General features: G+C 37.0%; 1 protein-coding gene across 1 annotated transcript; it reads right to left on the bottom strand.

The window, feature by feature from the left end:
• Nucleotides 1–12,305: 12,305 nt before the first annotated feature.
• Nucleotides 12,306–17,982, bottom strand: LOC141332714 (uncharacterized). Its single transcript, XM_073837683.1, has 2 exons — nt 17,849–17,982; nt 12,306–13,551 (listed from the first exon to the last, which is right to left on the bottom strand). Exons 1-2 carry the CDS (start codon nt 17,931–17,933, stop codon nt 12,803–12,805), a joined length of 834 nt encoding a protein of 277 aa, XP_073693784.1. The 5' UTR covers nt 17,934–17,982; the 3' UTR covers nt 12,306–12,802.
• Nucleotides 17,983–19,944: the final 1,962 nt, after the last annotated feature.

The following is a 19,944-nucleotide window of genomic DNA, read 5'->3' as shown; positions in this document are numbered from 1 at the left end:
TCCACTGCCTCACTGTCTGCTATTACCCCACGCCCCAGGACCTCCATTGCTCCACTGTCTGCCTCGGCTCCAAGGTCTAGGCCCTAACTCTGATCCTGTTCCCCTGCATGGACCCGGCCCACCGTCCCACCCCCACAAACTGTCTTTGCTCCACCACCCTCCTGGGTTTTGTTTTGGGTGGTGTTTTAGGGCGTCTGGAGCCGCCCTTAGAGGGGGGGAAATGTAATGGGTGGTTTGGGTTTTGTTTTGGGGTTTTGTTTCATGTTCATGTTTTCATGTCTTTTATTATGTAATCATTTCATGCTGTTGTGTCTTGCTTCCCTTGCCCTTGTGTATTCCTTATTGGTCCCTTTGTTCCATGTGTCTTGTTCTGATTGGTTGCATTTGTTGCTATGGTCTTGTTCCTTGTTTTCCATTGGTTTGTTTGTGTCATGTGACCTGTATTGTCTGTATAAATAGCCCTTGTGTTTGAATGGTCCTGGTCGTGTATTGAAGTTGTAATTCTGCTGTCTGGTGAGTCTGTTTCAAGTCTGTTTCAAGTCTGTTTCAAGTCAAGTCTGTTTATGCCAAGTCAAGTTTATGTCAAGTCTGTTTCATGCCAAGTCAAGTCAAGTCTGTTCAAGTCAAGTCTGTCAAGTCAAGCCAAGTTAAGTTCATGTCAAGTCATTGTCTGGATTATGTTTCACGTTTGGATTGTTTGGATTATCGTTCACTGTAAATAAACTGCACTTGGGTTCTCACATCTCGCCGTCTCCGTGGACTGATTTGTTACAGAATGCTTTATTCATTGTTCATTGTTTTATTAATGTTTTATTCAAAACTAACATACTTTTTTTAATAACAGGTGGAGAGAGAGTCTGGGCAGCAGCAACACGACAACCATGATTATGATTAGGGATGGGTATCAAGTACAGGTATACTTACTGATTTGGTTCCTGACTTGTTCAGTACCAAAAAATATATATAAAGCAACAGGACTAATGGTGCTGCTATTTGTATTTTAGACACAACCACATGACATCCAAACCATCTCTAAGTGTATGGCAGAAAGGATCCAGGATCAAGAGATCATCCATCATGAAGACTGTGTTCAAAAGAACCCAGCAAGTCCTCGGTAAAAAACTAAACCTCATTGTTTCAGTGTCACTCAGGCACAAATATAGATTTAAATTGATTTCAGTGGCTTAAATATTTATATTTCAGGCCTCCCTGACCCTTCTGTTGTCCTGGATGTGAAGACATGCTGGAACTGCATTTTCTCATGGTTAAAGGAGTTTTGCTGCAGTATCCTTCCTGGACCCACACAACAAAATGCTCAGGAGGAGAGACAGGTAATCCACAGGGTTGGATTTATCATTTCAATTACTCATAGCTAGATAGATATCAATTGATAGTCTAATTCCAGAGCCTGTGAATGATTTTGTTTTTTCCTCAGTCAGGAGACATTTTTGTGAAATTGTTGATGCTCGTATGATTGTCATATGTCATGGTAACTTACAACAGTGGTTTTCAAACCTGGACCTGGGGACACACAGCACTATACATTTTACACATCTCTCTTTACTGACAGATTTGTTCATGAAGCTCTTTCCTAAGGAGCTGATGATCTGAAGAAGGTGGGTTTAACAAGAGAGACATACAAAATGTGCAGTGCTGTGGGTCACCTGGACCACAATTGTAAACCACTGGCTTCATGAGCACCTCCTGTGCCCCTGATCATTTTTAAACATGTTTAAAAAATATTTGAGTTGGCCTGAATTTGACCAATGTAAGACTCCCCTATTTCTAAATCATACACAACCACATCACTTTGCTGTGTTTCCCACAGGATTTGTTTGAGACTTTGGGGGCTGGACCTTCGTCTGTCTGGGGCATGGCCTAGTGTACAAAAGTATGTACTGTACATTTTAAACTTAATTTTTTCTATCTGGTGCACTTTGTATTAAGAGCTCCGACCCATGCTTAGTGTGGAAATTTAACAAAGAAAAAGTCAATGCAAATGACGTATCCCTCTTTTTGGTTATTGTGGACTCTTAAGAGTTTCATGAATAAGTTTTAAGCTAAATCTCCTTGCCAGGTCACCTAATAGTAAGATCAAATTCTCTGTGAACATGGCCACAGATTGTGCCTTTCCTTTAGAAGCTGGAGAATAACTTAAGATTTCAAAAGGAAGATTTGCAGTTTTATACAAACTTATACAAACTGTCTATAAAATTAATTGGTTAATTAGTTTTATTTATATTTTATGTGGATTCAAGGGAAAGGTGAAAAATGAGAAGGCCTAGGAATGACTGAGGAAGGCAGCCGTGAGGAAAATGAAGTAATCATCAGAATGTAAGTTCTTTGCAATCTGTGCATTGTTTATTACAAGGTGTGTTTTCATTTAAATTCAAAGCTGAATTTTCAGCACCAATACTCCAGTTGTAAGTGTTCAAAATCATTCTAATATGCTGTGTTGCCCAATTTAGTTGTGTACACTAGGTTGGAGTCACTTAAGTTTTTTTTTTTTTTTCTTTATGAAGACCTTAATAGCAAGGATGCATTAAACTGATCTGAAGTGGTAGTAAAAACATTTATAATGGTACAAAAGTAAAAAAAAAAAAAGGTAAACCTTAACTATGTATTTATAAAATTATCCTAAAAAGAAATCACAGTTTACACAGAAATATTAAGTAGCACAACTGTTTTCAACATTGATAATAATCAAAAATGTTTTTTGAGCATCAAATCATATGAGAATGATCATGTGAAACTGAAGACTGGAGTAAAGGCTGAAGAATTTACCTTTGCCTCACAGGAAAGAAATGCATTTTAAAGTCTATTTGAAAAACAACAGAAAACGTATTTTAAATTAAAATATTTCACACTATTATTGTATTGTAAGTTAAATATAAATATAGCTTTGGTGTGTCGAAAAACATTAAAAAAAAACTGAAAGACTGCAGATTTTGACTGGTTGTGTGTACATACAGTAGCAACATTAACAAGGTGATTCTCCCTTTCAGCTGCCAGAGAAGGATATTGACAGTACAGCCTCAGGATAGCGAAGAGGAAGAAAAACACCTTTGACATAATTTTCTCATACATTTGCCATGTGTTATAATAAAAAACAATAAACCTGACTACAATAATATGGTCAATTTTATTAAAAGTTTCAAGTTTGCAAAGAATCTGGAGTATGTGGCACTGCATTAGAGGTACTCTTTGCTGAAAAAGACCAAGTGCTGAGCAGGAACCTTATTCTTTAGCAAAACTCCTCATCAACTCTCCAAGAGTAGATCAAGAGTGAAGTGTCACCCTCCTATCCTTTCCTCAGAAGAGAGTACCTTCTGCTGCTGTGGTAAGAAAGACATTCTTCTTTTTCTCTCACAACTGTCCAGAACCTAAATTCTCAGCAAAGAGTCTTCTCCACAGCTGGGGACAGATCTAAGATTTTTCTGAAAAAGTCAACAGGCTCATTTACTGTATGTTTTTTGGGTGGGCCTAATACAGGGGAGATGTAATCTCTACATTGTTATATTAACATGTTCTTACTGTTTATTAATGTTGCTATTTTCTTTATTTCTGTTATCTTCTGAGAAGAATTACGGTCCTTTGGTAATTGTTTAGGTTTTGCTTCTGAGAGTGAAGCAGTATTACAGCACTTCACCACTAGATATTTGTAGCAGGTGTTTCATACACAGGACACTCAGAAAACAAATTAACTTAAAGTAATACAGAACTCACTACTGAATTGTTTCTATCTTTGTATCAGTATTTTTGTACCAAACTAGGGGAGTTCTGTTAATAAGAGTAGGCTACTGATAACTATTATTATACTATACCCATCATTAATTAAATATTTAATATTTTTCAATAAAAGTAAAACATTTTAATCAGTGGTTGTATTATTCTTTGATTACTATGTACTTTATGTGATGTGTTCAATTATTTGTGCTAATGACTTGGCAGCACTTTACATTTGGTTAAATAATAGGTGTCATGTTTAAAATGCAATGGCTTAGTATATGTAGAAAATAACTGAATAAATGGTGATTTAATAAAGAATGCACTGTGTTTTTGCTGATTTTCTGTTGGAATTTAATGATTTTGTATTGGTTTGCATGTATGCAGTGAATATATTTACAAAAACTACAACAATTTGAAAACATAAGGATTTAGTGTTTGTTTTTTACAGCAGAAAATGTTTGAGTTTGTCATTATATACTGATTTCAAGGTGGTAGGAACACATCCTCGGACAGGACTAAAGGTGAGAAGCAAATATTAAAAATACTGGGAAGGTGCTAGTTTGGTCATTAGGACGTACTTGCCACGTCCTAGCAACGTAACGCAATAACGTCGCTACGACGAATATGGGAATCACAAAGTTACGTCGTTGGTACGTTATTTGGAACGTCGCCGCGACCAATGTGGTCCTTTATAGTAACGTGCTCACGACGTGCCAGTTTGGTCGTGGAGACGTACTCATCACGTTCCAGCAACGTACCAAATAACGTCGCTACGACGAATATGGGAATCACAAAGTTACGTCGCTGGCATGTTATTTGGTACGTTGCTGCGACGAATATGGTCCGGTCCAGTAGCGTCATCACGACGTAATTGTGTTAGCTGGGAAGTCAATGGTAAGACGCGTCTACGCGCGTCTGGAGTTCTTGCGGCGCGAATTGGCGTTTAGCGCGGCGCGGTAGACGCGAATTCGCCTCATTCGCGCGAATGGCGCGAATTGGGCGTCTGGCGCGTTACGCGCGAATTGTGCTTATTGTGCATCACGCGTTTGACGCGAATTCGCGTCTGCCGCCCGAGTTGAAAAATCTGAACTTCTGCGTCAATTCGCGCCGCGTTAACCAATCAGGAGCCTGCTTGATGCTGTGGCGGCAGGCCCGCCCGGAGTCACTCATTCAAATATGAAACATGAATACTAAATGCGTAGTGCGGTTCTAATGCACAACAAAGCAAGTGTTTTATCACATATATGACACATATTCATTTTGTATTGAATGCTATTTAATCCATATCTAAATCTTAATTATATGAAACATTATTATAGTGTAGTGTGTCTACACTATAATAACAGAACAATAATAACTATAATAGTGTGTATACTTTAGTGTGTCTGGACAGTGTTGTGTGAGGAAAATAAAGAAATCACAGGACAGGTTAAATACTTTTGGAGGCTGGCTCCATTTATCATCAAAACAAAAATAAATAACAGATTTTACAGTAATAACCTGAACAAAAAAATGGCACAGACCTATAGAATTATTATACATCAAAAGAGGAATGACATAAACGAGTAGTTCACTTTTAAAATGAAAATTCTGTCATCATATACTGCTCCAACGCACAGAGGGAAGTTCCACCGCTCCTGAAATCCCCTCGCTCCGATGCGGGAAAGCAGGTCATCGAACTGGGCGCGGGACAGGCGGAAGTACCGCTGAAAGCGGCCGTCATCCAGGCGCAGCTCCTGGAGCAAGTGATGAAACTCGCCGAACTGGGTTCGTCTCCGAAGGGTCTGGTGGACCCAAATACGGCGAAGATGATCCCTACGCCGCTGTTCTGCTCTCCAGAGCAAATACAGAGCGGTGACTCTCTCGATAAATGACCGATAAACAACAGAATCTTGTAAAAAGATGGCCGCCAACGGGGTTTGAAACTTTCGCCTCTGACGCGCGTAAATTTCGCTTCAAACTTTTGTTTTTACGCGCGTCGCTTTCGCTCTTGACGCGCGAATGAACACAAAGTGGTCACGCGAATAACTAGACGCGGCAGGCGCGAATTTAGACGCATATTCGCGTTTGGTGTGAACGCAGCATTATTCTTTATCACTGACTGTGACACATTGAAAATGCATTCTCATATGGAAGTGGACTAATGATAGAAGTCACGATATTTAGGCTAAATTTATTTAGTTTTTTTTTTTTCATTCAGATTTGCGGTTTGTCGTGTTATTTCTTTGATTCATATAAAAATACACTTTATTGCAGCATGGGTGCATCTGAAGAGGATGGCAGCCGGCAGAAACAAAAAATGCACATTTAAGATGAATTAAGTTCTGCAAAAGTGTTCGCTTTTGCACATTTATGTACATTTAGCTTGTTGTGTTTGTAAAGAAATAGAATGTAGTTTATATTTAGTTCAGTTCTTTGAAATGCTTGTACACCAGCATCGGACAGCAAACACTGGGAGACTATACAGGGCAGGTAATGAGGGAGACACAGGTGGAACCACTGAAACAATAAGAAGGTAACAAGATGGACCGGTCAGACAACAGACAGGAGAAAGCACATGGCAACAAACAAACACACTACAAGCCATGTGGTCACACATAAACACAGTGTCCTCTGGTGACCATCCTTGCTACACCAGCTGAAGATTGTGACAGACATGTGTTTAGTTCTTTGAAAGCTTTTGTGGTGTTGGTCCTTTATAAGTACGGCAGTGTGTTTCTAAAGAAATAGACTGTACCTGATTCATATGCTGAATTCTGTTAAAAGGCTTACTATTACAGCAACAATTCGGTAATGTCGTCAAAGTCCTGTTGTTTGCAACATTTGTTTCTCCCATTTAGTCTTTTGTTTGGTCGTTTTCTTTTGTATTTGTGTTGCTGGTGGAGTATTTTGCTTCTGGGCTTTGTATTGTAGAACAGCTGGTGAGATAATACTGAGGTTTGAAGATTCATGTAGTTTTTCTGCTGCTGAACAGTCTGATGTTTTCTCTCTTTTTTGTGGTCTTTGGGGAGTGTGCTGTAATTTTGTTAATTGTGGAACAGGTGGTGGGACAACAGTGGGGTCTGAAAGTTTATGTAGTTCTTTTAGTGCCAGACAGTCTGCTGTTCTTTCTTGTTTTTGTGGTTTTTGTGGACTCTGGCCCAGATGGTGAGGAAACATCAAAATGATAACTGGTTGCAGTATAGTTCTTTATCACTGTCAATGTCTTTGTCAGGTTTTTGTTGCTGGTCTGTCTCGTTTACTTTAGGAAGAGAGGTGATCTGGTTTTCCGAGGCGTATTGAAGTGTTAACCCTTAAGAACGTACGATCAAACCAGTGTGATTTTTCTTGGCTGGTCCCTTATGCGTATGATCACACCGGTGTGATTCGAACGTTCGCCGCATCACATCATCAGCTGCTGAATTCAAATATGTTTTGGCGCTTTTGCTGGCTCTGAGCCAGATCGTGGCGCTGAGTGCTTGTCATATTATCACAACTATTCAGTGTTTTCAACCATATAATGCTTATTTTAGGTTTCAGACATTTAAATAGACATAAGTACTAGCAAAACCATAAATTTCTAGTTTGTAAAATACACACTGATGTCTATGGAAGCGGCAATAATGATCCTACAAATATATTCTGACAGCATAATTTATTGATATCATATACAGATTATGCAGATAACTATAAAGTTCACTCTCCTCTTCTCCCAGCTCACCAGAGACTTACTTTATAATGTCTTTCGGGAGTAGAGGATGTATTTGCGTGTGTTAAATCCCACAGCTCGGATTCAGCGCGAACAAACATGGCGGCGCCCATCACCCGGTATAGATTAACTAACGCGGTCATAATAAAAGTATTTGGATTTTTAAATACATTTACTTGCACATATTTCGAAATCGGAATATCATATATTTCAAAATATAGCGAGCATGCTTGTGAATATCAATAATAAAAAAGGGAAAACGAAATAAAAGCGATCCATGTGTCTTACAGTGCTGTTGTGACTGCGGTGTGTCACATGACGCGTCGCCATGGAAACAGTAATGCCAAACATTCCAAAATAACGGTCGCCTAAAAAAACTCACTCTTTGGGGTTAGATAGAATATTTTAAACTCACGTGTGAAAAGGTTAAAGCTTCTGCAGTAAGGAGAAATTATTAAATTTCTTGACAATCCATTAGGTCAAGTTTGCATTCACATCTAACGAATGTGGAGAGGAGTGAGTTGAAGATTGATAGAGGAAGTTCTTTTTTTCCTAACATGAATGTCAGTGCCGTTGCATTTTGTGAGATCGCTTGATCCTTTCCTTAGGATTTTACAAGTCTGACATCTGTGATATGGATCTTTTGGGGACAAGTTCTGTTGAGGTGTATGACACTTTGGACAGAGTTTCATAACACTTCAACTGGTGTGGTCAGGTGGTTTAGTGAGACAGTATGATGTTGTTTGGTGCTATAGACAATATAGGTGTCTTCAAAGGTTCAATAGTGGTTTGCCTTGTTGTAATTGAAAAGAGGTTCCCATTGTAGTTTCTTGTTGACAGATTGGTGAAAGTGTAAGAGTCATTGTTTGTTACAGATTCCATGTAGCTGTCTCAGAGAGTTAATTCGATGGAAGATGTAAAATCTGCAAAATGACAGGTCTATAATACCCATCTGTTCCCCGAATATCAATGGTGTTGCTCGGTGGTGAAACTTTGTAGACCAGGGCTGCTCAACCCTGCTCCTGGAGATCTACCTACCTGCAGACTTTTGTTCCAGCCCTGCTCCAACACAGCTGTCTGTAATTATTAATTAAGAGGTTAATTAGCTGGTTCAGGTGTATTTGTTTAGGGTTGGAGCTGAACTCTGTAGGATAGTAGATCTCCAGGAACAGGGTTGAGCAGCCCTGTTGTAGACAATTGCTTTCTGTATCTTGCATGTTTACTATATATCTTTCAGCGATTAAGATTAAGTTCTTTGTATGTGCTTGTTTCCTTATTCAAGCCAGCCACACTGAGAACTGCTTCGGTGGCATGAAGGAAATTAGCTGGGATGAAGAAATCTGACACCTTTGATCTTCTGTTTTGTTTTCCATGGAGGACCAAGCCCCCTGTCTCGCGTATCTTTTGTCTGATATATTTGATCAGTATACATGCAAAGGGCTTGAACTGTAGTTTTTCCTGGCTTCATTTCTTTGACTTTCTGGTTTAGAATAAAAAAAAATTATGATTACACTGTCAGTTTTTCTAAGGGGGTCAAGAATAACGCTACCATCACTATCATTGGAGCACTGGTGCACTTTCTAAAAAAAATAATCAGAAAAATACACAAATTCACATTTTTAACTATACATTAGATTAGTAAAGAGTAAATGAAATAGCTACACTAATATTCTCCTTTCTCCTCTTACCAATTTTGATCCACACTGATTTTACCCTTAGTAAATGATAAATCCTCCTCTCCAACATCAGCAAAAATAACCTTGTCTTGAATACTTGGTGCAATAGTTTTCATTTCTTCAAATGTGCTGAAGACCTCAACTGAAAAAAAATGTGTCGGCATTCACAGATGCTGGCCAATACCCACTTCTTATAAGGCCAGTCATTTCAGGTGTCCACTGTGCCAGACATACTCTGTATAGTAAGTTTGGCAAGTGCAAATCATACTGACCTAAAATTAAAATATAGAACAATATCTGGTTATTTTGTAATGCACAAAGAAACAAGAGTAAATTCAAATATAAAACCATAGCTCCTACCATTTATGCAAACCAAAATGATTGTTCTGCCTGCTGATTCTGTGATGTTTACAGGGTCATAATTGGAGAAGTTCAATAATTAGTGAGAAAACAGTAAAAATATTTCCAATTATAATTGTAATAATAAAAAAAACATGATATGTTAAAGGATACTTGTTTGTGCCTTGGACATCAGCTGAGGTCAGAATGTCCTGCAGTTTCTGCATCTCACTTATTGCTAACTTTCTTAATTACAGTAAGTTGTCATCTTACCAACTAGGAGCAGTTTGATTGGGTTACAGTGGGAACCTTCTCAGCCAACTCAAAAGAAGTAGTATGCTCAAATTAGAAAAAAAAAAATAGATAGAAAGTTTCACTCTAACCTTGATCAAATTCACCTGCATACAGTGAGGGAAAAATTATTTGATCCTCTGCTGACTGTGTACTTTGCCCACTGATGAAGAAATGACCAGTCGATAATTTTAATGGTAGGTTTATTTGAACAGTAAAAGACAGAAAAACAACAACAACAACAACAACAACAACAAAATCCAGAAAAAAAGCATTAAAAAAAGTCTAAACTGATTTGCATTTTAATGAGTGAAATAAGTATGTGACCCAAAACATGACTTAGTACTTTTGATGGCAAAACCCATGTTGGTTTCAAGGCTCAAGTTTGGTAACTCTAACCTTCAGCTCTCTTCATAAATTTTCTATGGGATTAACATCTTGAGACTGGCTTGGCCACTCCAGGACCTCAATGTGCTTCTTCTTGAGCCACTCCTTTGTTGCCTTGGCCATGTGTTTGGGTCATTGTCATGCTGGAATGCCCATTCACAACAGATTTTTAATGCCCTGGCTGAGGTAAGGAGGTTCTCACCCAATATTTGACAGTACAAGGCCCCATCCATCGTTTCTTTGATGCGGTGCAGTTGTCCTGTCCCCTTAGCAGAAAAACACCACCAAAGCTTAATGTTTCGACCTCCATGTTTGTCGGTGGTGATGGTGTTCTTGGGGTCATAGGCAGCATTCATGGCCTGTACATGGCTTTTGTGTCAGCAGAATAGATCTGTATATTTGTTTCCATCAGTGTATCTTAGGCTTCTACTGCAGTCTAAGCCCTTTAGCCCTCCTAATCTCAGCTCATGACCTCATTTGGGATATAACAGGCTGGGACATTAAGGCAGTATTTCCTGATTCAGAGCATGTAAAAACATTCACCTGTGGCAGAGATAAAATGGCATATATAGCCAGGTTTGGTATTGCACCGTTTAGCAAAAGACAGCTGACCACAAAAATTAATGACGAATCGTTTGTCGTTATGTTCGAAGATGATATTTTGGATAGAGAAATTGAGAGAAGGGCTTCTAAGCTACAAAAATATGCTGAGATGTATCAGTTTTTATGTTACAGATTTCGTTGAATAAACACTGACATGTTAAAACTGTTGAATGGCTGTTTATTTTGCTGTGCAAAAATGGTTTTCATTTTTCTCTGTTTGAGTCTTAAAAAAGTCTTAAATATGATTTTACAGCAACCCTGATGCTAACATTTCAAATGTTTTGCTTAATTTTAAAGGTGTGTTTAAGTAATTTGTTTGATTACATGCTTTCACTGACAAACCTCATTGTCTCATTGTGGACAGAATGCCCGAAAGTGAAAGACAGAGAGATCATTGTTTGCAGTTGCCTTCATAGAAGTCTTCATTAGAACACTGAAGCTGTTGTCTAGCTGACTTGTTTTCCTTTAATAACGTAAGAGGTGTAAAGGATTTATTATCCATCTATATAATTTTATTCATATTGATAAAATGTTGTTGTTTTGGTTAATGTCTTGAAAATTATGCTTTTATTAGCTGTTCAGATTTATTTCCAATACCATGGAGTTATTTAGTTCCTGATTGACAGCAAGGGAAGTAATCTGGGACAAAGATGAAATTGCTCAAACTGATAACAGTCCTATTTGTCCAAACCTTTTGTTGGCTTTGAGGCCTCTGCCATTTTGGACCAGCTTGGGAGGATCCGCTCAGTGACCGAGACGTTCAGAATGAAGGTAATCCAGGCCTGATCTCCATCTTTTCTTTCTTTTGTCATTGGCTGATCACAAGCCTATAGTAGTATGCTTGATATTCTTTTTCTTTTTGCTTTGTTTGTCTATTTTGGTCTAAGGGTCAAAGAGTAGTACAATTTTCTTCCCCATGAGCAATTCTACTGGGCTGACCTGACCCCTGTACAGGAGGTAGGAGCAGCTCAAAAACACATTGGTGCAAACAACAGGTCCTCTTGTTTTAGTATGCACTTTGCAGTCTGAAATGGGAACACTTTTAGCATATTCTGGCCATCCTTTTGTTACAATTTTTTCACAATTTTGTTTGGAACTGCTCATCCTTTTGTGTTTCCTTTGGTGTCTGTGTCAGCTTCCACTGTGACACCAGCAGACAGCCAATAATTGCGTTCAGATGGCAACTCACCTCTGCTGTCATGAAGTCCTCTGTGGTGTTCAGCTGCAGGACAGTGTGAGCCCGTTTGCATGTTGTCACTCTGTAAGGCGATCAAAACTGAAATTTTCTGGCAGGATGAACTGACATCTTTACGCTTCTGACACCATGTCTAATAGGTATTCTCAGGGAGGCATTAATCACATAGATTACATTGATGAGCTGTGGACAATACACTGTTTACATTTTCATATGTGGCAGAAAGTACAGCAAATCAATTACAGTGTTCTTTTCTGAGTTCAAAGGCACCCAATCTCTACCTTTGTGGTGAAGGAACATAGTAATATTTACAATATTGACAATGAAATCAAAGGACAACATGCTAAACAAATGACTAAAATAAACAAATAAGAAATTAACTCATGAGGGCAAATAAAGAATTTATTAAAAACGGAATGAACAAATAAAAAATCAGTCCATACCAGAATATTACAGCGTAATACACCAATTCAGCACTTCCTCATTCTCCAGGAATAGATGGAATATTTCAATGGACGCCAGTCTTCAGGTGATAAATCAGCAGGTGCGCCTGTGTATATCCACTTAGGGAGTCATAAATCAAAGAAAGAAACTCATACATGTTTTGGACAACTTGAGGGTCAACAATTTTTTGAGTGAACTGTCCCTTTCAGACAAATGAACAGCTTGTCTTCAATGTGATGCTTCATGTGACTTCAAACCAGATCCACACTGTTGGCAGGTTAAAGGCCAACAGATCCTGAGGATTTTGAAGTTTTCTTGTTGAGGCGAGCTCTTCCCACACCATTGTCAGGTGGAAGGCTTTTCTTCTCTGTGAATTCTCATGTGGTCTGTAAGGTTTCCTTGTTGATTTAAATCCTTTCCACACCAAGGGCATATACATTTTTTATAATGTTAAGTTTTATCTCCACTGTGGATTCTCATGTGGACTTTAAGGTATCCTTTTTTAGTGAATATTCTACCACAATGGTGGCAGATGAAGCTCTCTTCTATGTGAATTCTCATATGGACATTGAGGTTTCCTTGTTGGCTGAAACTCTTTCCACACTGTTGACAGATGTAAGGCTTCTCTCCAGTGTGGATTCTCATGTGGTATTTGAGGCCTCCTTTTCGAACAAAACTATTTCCACACAGTTTGCAGGTGTAAGGTTTCTCTCCGGTGTGAACTCTCGTGTGTCTGTTAAGGACTGCTATTTGACCGAAACTTATTCCACATTGAGAGCAGGTGTAAGGTTTTTCTCCTGTGTGAATTCTCATGTGCCTTTTAAGGACTCCTATTTGAGTAAAACATATGCCACACTGGTCGCAAGTGTAAGGTTTCTCTCCGGTGTGAATCCTCATGTGTCTGTTAAGGGTTCCTTTCATAATGAATCTTCTTCCACATTGTTTGCAGGTGTAAGGCTTTTCTCCAGTGTGAATTCTCATGTGGATTTGAAGGTTTGGTTTTTTAGTGAAACTCTTTCCACATTGTTGGCAGATGAAATTATTTCCAGATTCTGTCTTTTGAGCTCTTCTTTGTGAAGGTGTATTTTTAGTCTGTGAGCAACTAAACAATTTTTCTTTAGTGTAATCAAGTTTGTCATACTGTACTTTATCTTCCATTTCATTTAGTTCTTCACTTTTCTCTTTCAGCAGCATCATGTCTAAAGCAAAAAGACACCAATACAAGTTAAAAAAATACTTTCTGCCAACAACATGTATGTAAGATGGTACTGAAAGAGGTGTTGCCTGTAATTCACCAAAATATTTTTCTGACTGGCAGTTATCAAACCCCTAAGGATCAAGTTGAACTTGCACGATAACATGCATCTTCACTACGACACACCCATTACGGCATTGGTCCTGCCTTTTGTTTACACAGGATCCAATGGCATTACGAGTTTTACGAGTTTCCCCCAAGTTTTATTTATTTTTTCTTGAAAATTGTATTTGAATGTGCGCAACTATAGTTGCCAGTGGGCAAATATGTTGTATGCACCCCTTCAATCTCTTGATCTTCAATCTCCCTCCTCTTGAATGAGAGTAGAGCATTTGGCATCTAACCACTGATCTATAAGAGAGAACTGGATTGCTCATGAAGTCATAAAAGTGAAGCCACCGCGCCGCCATATTAGTATTCCCTAGTATTTGCAAACATTCTATTGAATGAATAGGAAATTATACGATTTTATTGAGAAGACATCACATAACAAGTCAGTGTTTCTGTATCTTAAGTCTCACTGTACATTTTCACAATGCAAACGTCATAAGCATGTAAACAGTTATTTGTTTAATGTTGGGAATTCCCTCTGTTTATTAAAAATGTACGTTCATAGAGCCTACATTACAGTCGTACATCAGATAAAAATAAACATCGGATGTTCAACATATGCTACAAAAGACAAAGTGCTCATTTAGAAATCTGAATGAAGATGCATGATTTGTATACATAAACAGTGAATAACTATATTAAGGTCTATGTAATTTTGTATTTATTCGTATATTCGTAGGCTAACTGAATGTTTCAACAATACTTGCATTAACAGTAATCATTTTGAAGCAGGTAATAATTTGTTCATTAAATTAATAATTATTTCAACATATTCATAACATTTTACTCACATGGAAACGGTAATGTTACTAGTAAATCATTACAGAACTTGCTGATCTGAAGAGTCTGAAATAGATGTTGCTCAATCAGGAACATTAAAAATATACACCATATCTCAGAGAATATACAGCTGACTACTTAAGGTACGGACTTAAATACATGAAGCTTTATTTCAAAGATTTGAATTTCAATACAACGGGCAATATAGAAACATAGGCTTGTAATGTATTATTTATTGTATAATCGAATCAATTTCAGATACTAATACCATATATGTGACCATGGACCACAAAACCAGTCATAGGGTTAAATTTTCAATCATACGAAAGCTCAATAAATAAGCTTTCTATTGATATATGGTTTGTTAGGATAGGACAATATTTGGCCGAGATACATCTTTTTGAAAATCTGGGATCTGAGGGTGCAAAAAAATCTAAATACTGAGAAAATCTTCAAATTAAGTTCTTAACAATGCATATTACTAATCAAAAATTACATATGGATATATTTATAGTAGGAATTTTACAAAATATCTTCATGAAACATGATCTTTAATTAATTTCCTAATGATTTTTGGCATAAAAGAAAAATCAACAATTTTGACCCATACTATGTATTTTTGGCTATTGCTACAAATATACCCCAGCGACTTAAGACTGGTTTTGTAGTCCAGGGTCACATATATGGTTATGTTTATTATTTCCTTCATAATTAGGTAAATAAAGAAATATATTTTGTGTTGGATCAGTTACCCCTTTCAAATCGGGTGATTTAAGGTCAGTGATTTGCATACGAATCAGTGAGTGCGTTTACATGGACCCTCTTAATGCGATTATAATGAGATTTTGGCAATATTGCGATTAAACTTTTCGTCATGTTAACGCAATACTTCGATTATAATAATGCGATTAAGCTCATGTGATCACTTGCATTGCAAACATCTTAAAATACGCTGACTTTTTTGCACGTAAGAGTAATTGCTATTATTCGTAACTGTAAAGGATTTATGTATATTTGCGTGCCCTCACAAACAATACCAACAAGTTGATGGGCTTTTTTTTATAAAAAAAAAAAAATGGAATGGGCTCTCTTGTTCAGGGACAGGAATCGTGAGGCACATGCGTTAGCCTTTTATGTGCGCTTGATTGCGGATTTGTGGAACTCCTAAAAAAAAAAATGTGCTGAAGACAGTGTTGCCAGATTGGGCTTCTTCTTTTGATCGGCTTGGACCGGAGAATAACGCATTGGGCGGGTAGACAAAATTTGGGCTGCTTTAAAAAAATAAAAGCTGCCCAATCCGCTGCTTTTTTCTTCGCTTTGCAGTAATATAATGTGTAGTGCAGTCATCAACTCATTTTTGCTTAACGCAACCCTTACTGGTTTAGTTTAACAGAGACCTGTCAATCAATTTACGTCTTTTACGTTAGTGAGATGTGATGACTTGTGAGAGACAAGGTTTTTTTTGGCGCTATAACAGGCAAGATTTTGAATATGCAGCTTATTCATTTGAAGTAATTGCGATGGCAAAGTGGCCTAAATATAAATTACACAATAAAAAGTCTAAGTGGATTACATGTGGTGAGAGATGAATAGAAGACTTCTAAATATAATTGTAACTGAAATAAGAAAACGTGGGTGTGTGCATGAACGTAAATGCCAGCTACATTGTTTCTCATCACTTTATTGTGCACTTTTTGCACAGAAATTAGAATATTTTTACTGTGGACATTGAAAATGATGCATGTGTTTTTCCAAGGGTTAAAGTCATCGGTTAATTTCCACTTTGAAACGAAAACATTTTATGCATATTTTCGGACTGTTTTGATCCATATTCCTGTGAAATTGATTTATCTTTATTTTATTTTGTCATTATTCTTTCTTTAAAGAGATAAAAATGGTCCTTATTAACCTTGACATGGCAATAAAATTCTCATTATTTTGGCAGTTAAAATTTGGGCTGGTTTTTGTTGAAGTGGGCGGGTTTTGGTGAGCTTTTGGGCTGGAAATCGTCAGCCCGATCTGGCAACACTGGCTGAAGGCGCGGCTACTGTTGCCCATCGGGCTCGGGCTGGAATGCAGGGCTTGTTTTAAGTTTGTGTCTATTTTTTTTCATTCGTGTCAGTTTTAAATATAATTTAGAAGGCCGTTTTAAATAAAATTTAAATTATAGGCTACTTCTGTTAAATGTGGTGTGTAGGCTACCAGAGCTGCTTTTCTTAAAAAAAAAAAAAAAAAGACACAATTTCTTCATTAAGTAACTTTTACATCACGAATATCGATTATTTCGTAGCACCCCCACATATTGGACTAGCCCCCCGTTAGAGAAAATATTCTCGCGAGGTCAAAACACTATATGTAGCAGCTGTGAATCAAATAAACGTATTATAAATTATGTCGTTTCTTTACTCTTACACTGAATGTTTGCTGCTTCAATCCAGATGAGTATTGAAAAGTATTTTCCGCAACTGAAAAAGGCACGTGTTGAGGATGAGGACCATCCTGAACCGGAGGTATTAGTCTGAAACAGAGCTTAGTCCGACCAGTGTAATTAGTTATGTTATTGTTTACAATATTTTCAGGCTTCAACTAGTGCTGCTCAAGCAGAAAGACAAGGTCAGGGAGAGAAAGAAATAGATTTGTTAGGCATTGTGTGTTTTTAAGTGTTGAAGACCTCACATGTGTGCTGCTACATGTGTTCAGGAGAAGAAACACTCAACCTAGATCAAATTCTGTTGATACATTTACTACTGAGTTTGATAAAAGATATGAAATTCATAACAGATTTTTCCCATGTTTCACAAGGGGTGTCTTTGATTTTAACTGTTCATCTCAATCAGTTTGATTTAAATGATCTATTATGCAGTTAGTTAGTTAAACTCAATGGTTATTTGCTCTCTAAAGTTGTTTTTAAAATTAATTAAGCATGTCAAGAAAAATGTTGATTGAAGTTGGTTGCTCATATTTCACAGCTCAATAACATTTTTATTTAATAAAATTAAGTTTTTCATTTTTTTCTTTCAATTAACAAGAAGATATTTATGTAAGGTATTTAATATTATACTACTTAATACAGTACTTCTGCATTATTTGTTCCCTAACTTAGACATTTGTTATTATGTCATTACACACACTAAACAATCTTCTAAGGTTCACTTGAAGGCAGAGTTATAGTTTGTGTGGTCATGTGATCTCAACATGTCTGTCTACATGAGGCGACCCGTTTCATGTCAAATTAAACCACTTTAAAGACAACTCTCAGGTAACATTCTTCAATAATACCATTCATTTCTGTAGATTTGGACATTTTAATAAGGAAATGGGTGAGTTCAGCTTTGAGAATGAAAACCAACCTGTTTGTTCCTCAGTATCTTCATGTTTGACTCTGAATGTTTCTTCAATCTTCATGCCTTCACTCTCCTCTTTAATAAACTCCATCTTTATAATAGTGTGTCACAAAGATCTCAATTGCTTCACCAGGAGTGTTTCCTGTGTGTTTGGACACTTTGTCCTGTTGAAGAAGAGGATAATTACCAAAAAAGTAAATGAATAAATGCAAACTAAAACTCTGGGTGCATCTCAAGCAGCTCCCTATTTCAGCAGTCAGTGCCCTAGTAAAGGAGTCAGACATCCAAATTAACAAAATGATATAGAAAAATCATATTTGTATTAAGATTTATATTTTGGTATTTGCTGATTTGGAGATTATGTTTATCATGAAACATTTGCAGCTGGTTTGTAATAGTTGTCGTTGAACATGTTTGTGTTTGTTGTTCTCTGCATTTCCAGTGTTTTGAGCAGCAGATGTCGTCAGTGTTCGCTGATTCGAGCGATTCAAAACACTGAATCATTTTGTGGCGCAATTGATTCAGTTGACTCGTGTTTCGAAAAGATCTGTTTCTCCATCACTACTTGCCAGTGACTGAATTTGTATGATAAACTGATGATTTAGGGAGTGAATACAAACGCACATTTTCTGCTGCTCGTGCAGATGTGCTTTACTCACACAAAACCGCCTTCATTAATGTCAGTATATAAGTATTTATGAGTTGTTTATTTAAATACTTTAAACGATTGAAAGCGCATACCTTTCTGCAGCCGAATCAAACACAGGAGCGCGTAGCCTTATGACGTCATGTTGCCAAAACAAAATAAAAGTCTCGTGTTCTAAAATGTGCGCTAACACTTTACTAGCATTTTACATTAGAAAACGAATCTTAATAATAAGGTATAGGAGATGAAGGCATGCATTGCTAAGATGTTAAACCCCCAAACTATCAGTACATTTGAGCTTTATATCAAGTATTAGCCTATAGATATCCAAACTTAGGCAACTGTAAAATGTGTTCCATTAATGATAAACTACAGAGCAGCTGTGACATTCTTAAAAAAGGAAAAACTCCAGTATCTTGGTCTTTACATTACAGGATAGGGAAAAAATCTGAAAATTTCATGAACTCATGAATAACTCAAGAATCGACAGTAAAAGATTAAATCGATTGATTTTGACCGTCTGAATTTATAGTTATTCTAAATGTTAATAAAATGTGATTTTTCATTTCCCCAGATTATCTTGATTAAAACTGGCATCATATAACTTGTGCTAAAGTGTGATTATAATGTTAAAAAGTAACCATTAAGCTCGTCGTGTCAGGGACTCTCAGTTACCATCTTCATCTCTACAGTCACCACACAGACACAAGACCAGACCAAATTACTGTCAACCGGAGATGGAATCACAACATCCTGCTAAATCTAGGACTTTGGAGCATGTATCGCAATTTTTTCTGATTTCTTTTTTTTTTTTGTATTAAACAGTAGGAAAACATCAAACCATTAAGGCAGTTATAACGGGAAAACTTTCTAACAATTAGTCAAATATCTGCAGTGATGCTCCAAATGTCAAAGAACAAAACAAATCTCTGGAACAATACCACATGGAAAAACAACAAACCATACTTTCCTAGAATGTTTTTATTGTATAGTGTACATGTACACCATTTCATAGAATTTGAGAAAATTCTCGTTCAACAACAAAGCAATGCATCAATAAACCCTTAACAAATATGTCAGAATGCAGAGGGGAAAACTTTTCATTTTAACTACATTACACACACTGCTCATATTCACACACAAAATATATACAAATAAATAAATAAATGTATATAAATATTTAAACGTGAAAATATATATAAATATAAATGTATGGGTATTAATGTTTATATAAAATGTGTGTGTGTATAATATATACAGATTAACAGAGAGTACAGGTCAAAACTTTGGAAACTTGCTCAATTCTGTGTTTGACCAAAAATGCATAAACCATAACACTGAGAAATACTAAAATTTTACCATATCTTCTGACCAGTGTTTTATGGTAAACATGTCTGCACCTTCTAAAATCTCAACAAGTAGGTGAAAAGAAAAACAAACAAGCAGAAAAAGTGAA

Source organism: Garra rufa, chromosome 4 (genome assembly GCF_049309525.1).
Source record: "Garra rufa chromosome 4, GarRuf1.0, whole genome shotgun sequence".
NCBI lineage: Eukaryota > Metazoa > Chordata > Actinopteri > Cypriniformes > Cyprinidae > Garra > Garra rufa.
The sequence above is the reverse complement of the archived record's forward strand: the minus strand, read 5'-3'. Positions and strand labels throughout refer to the sequence as shown.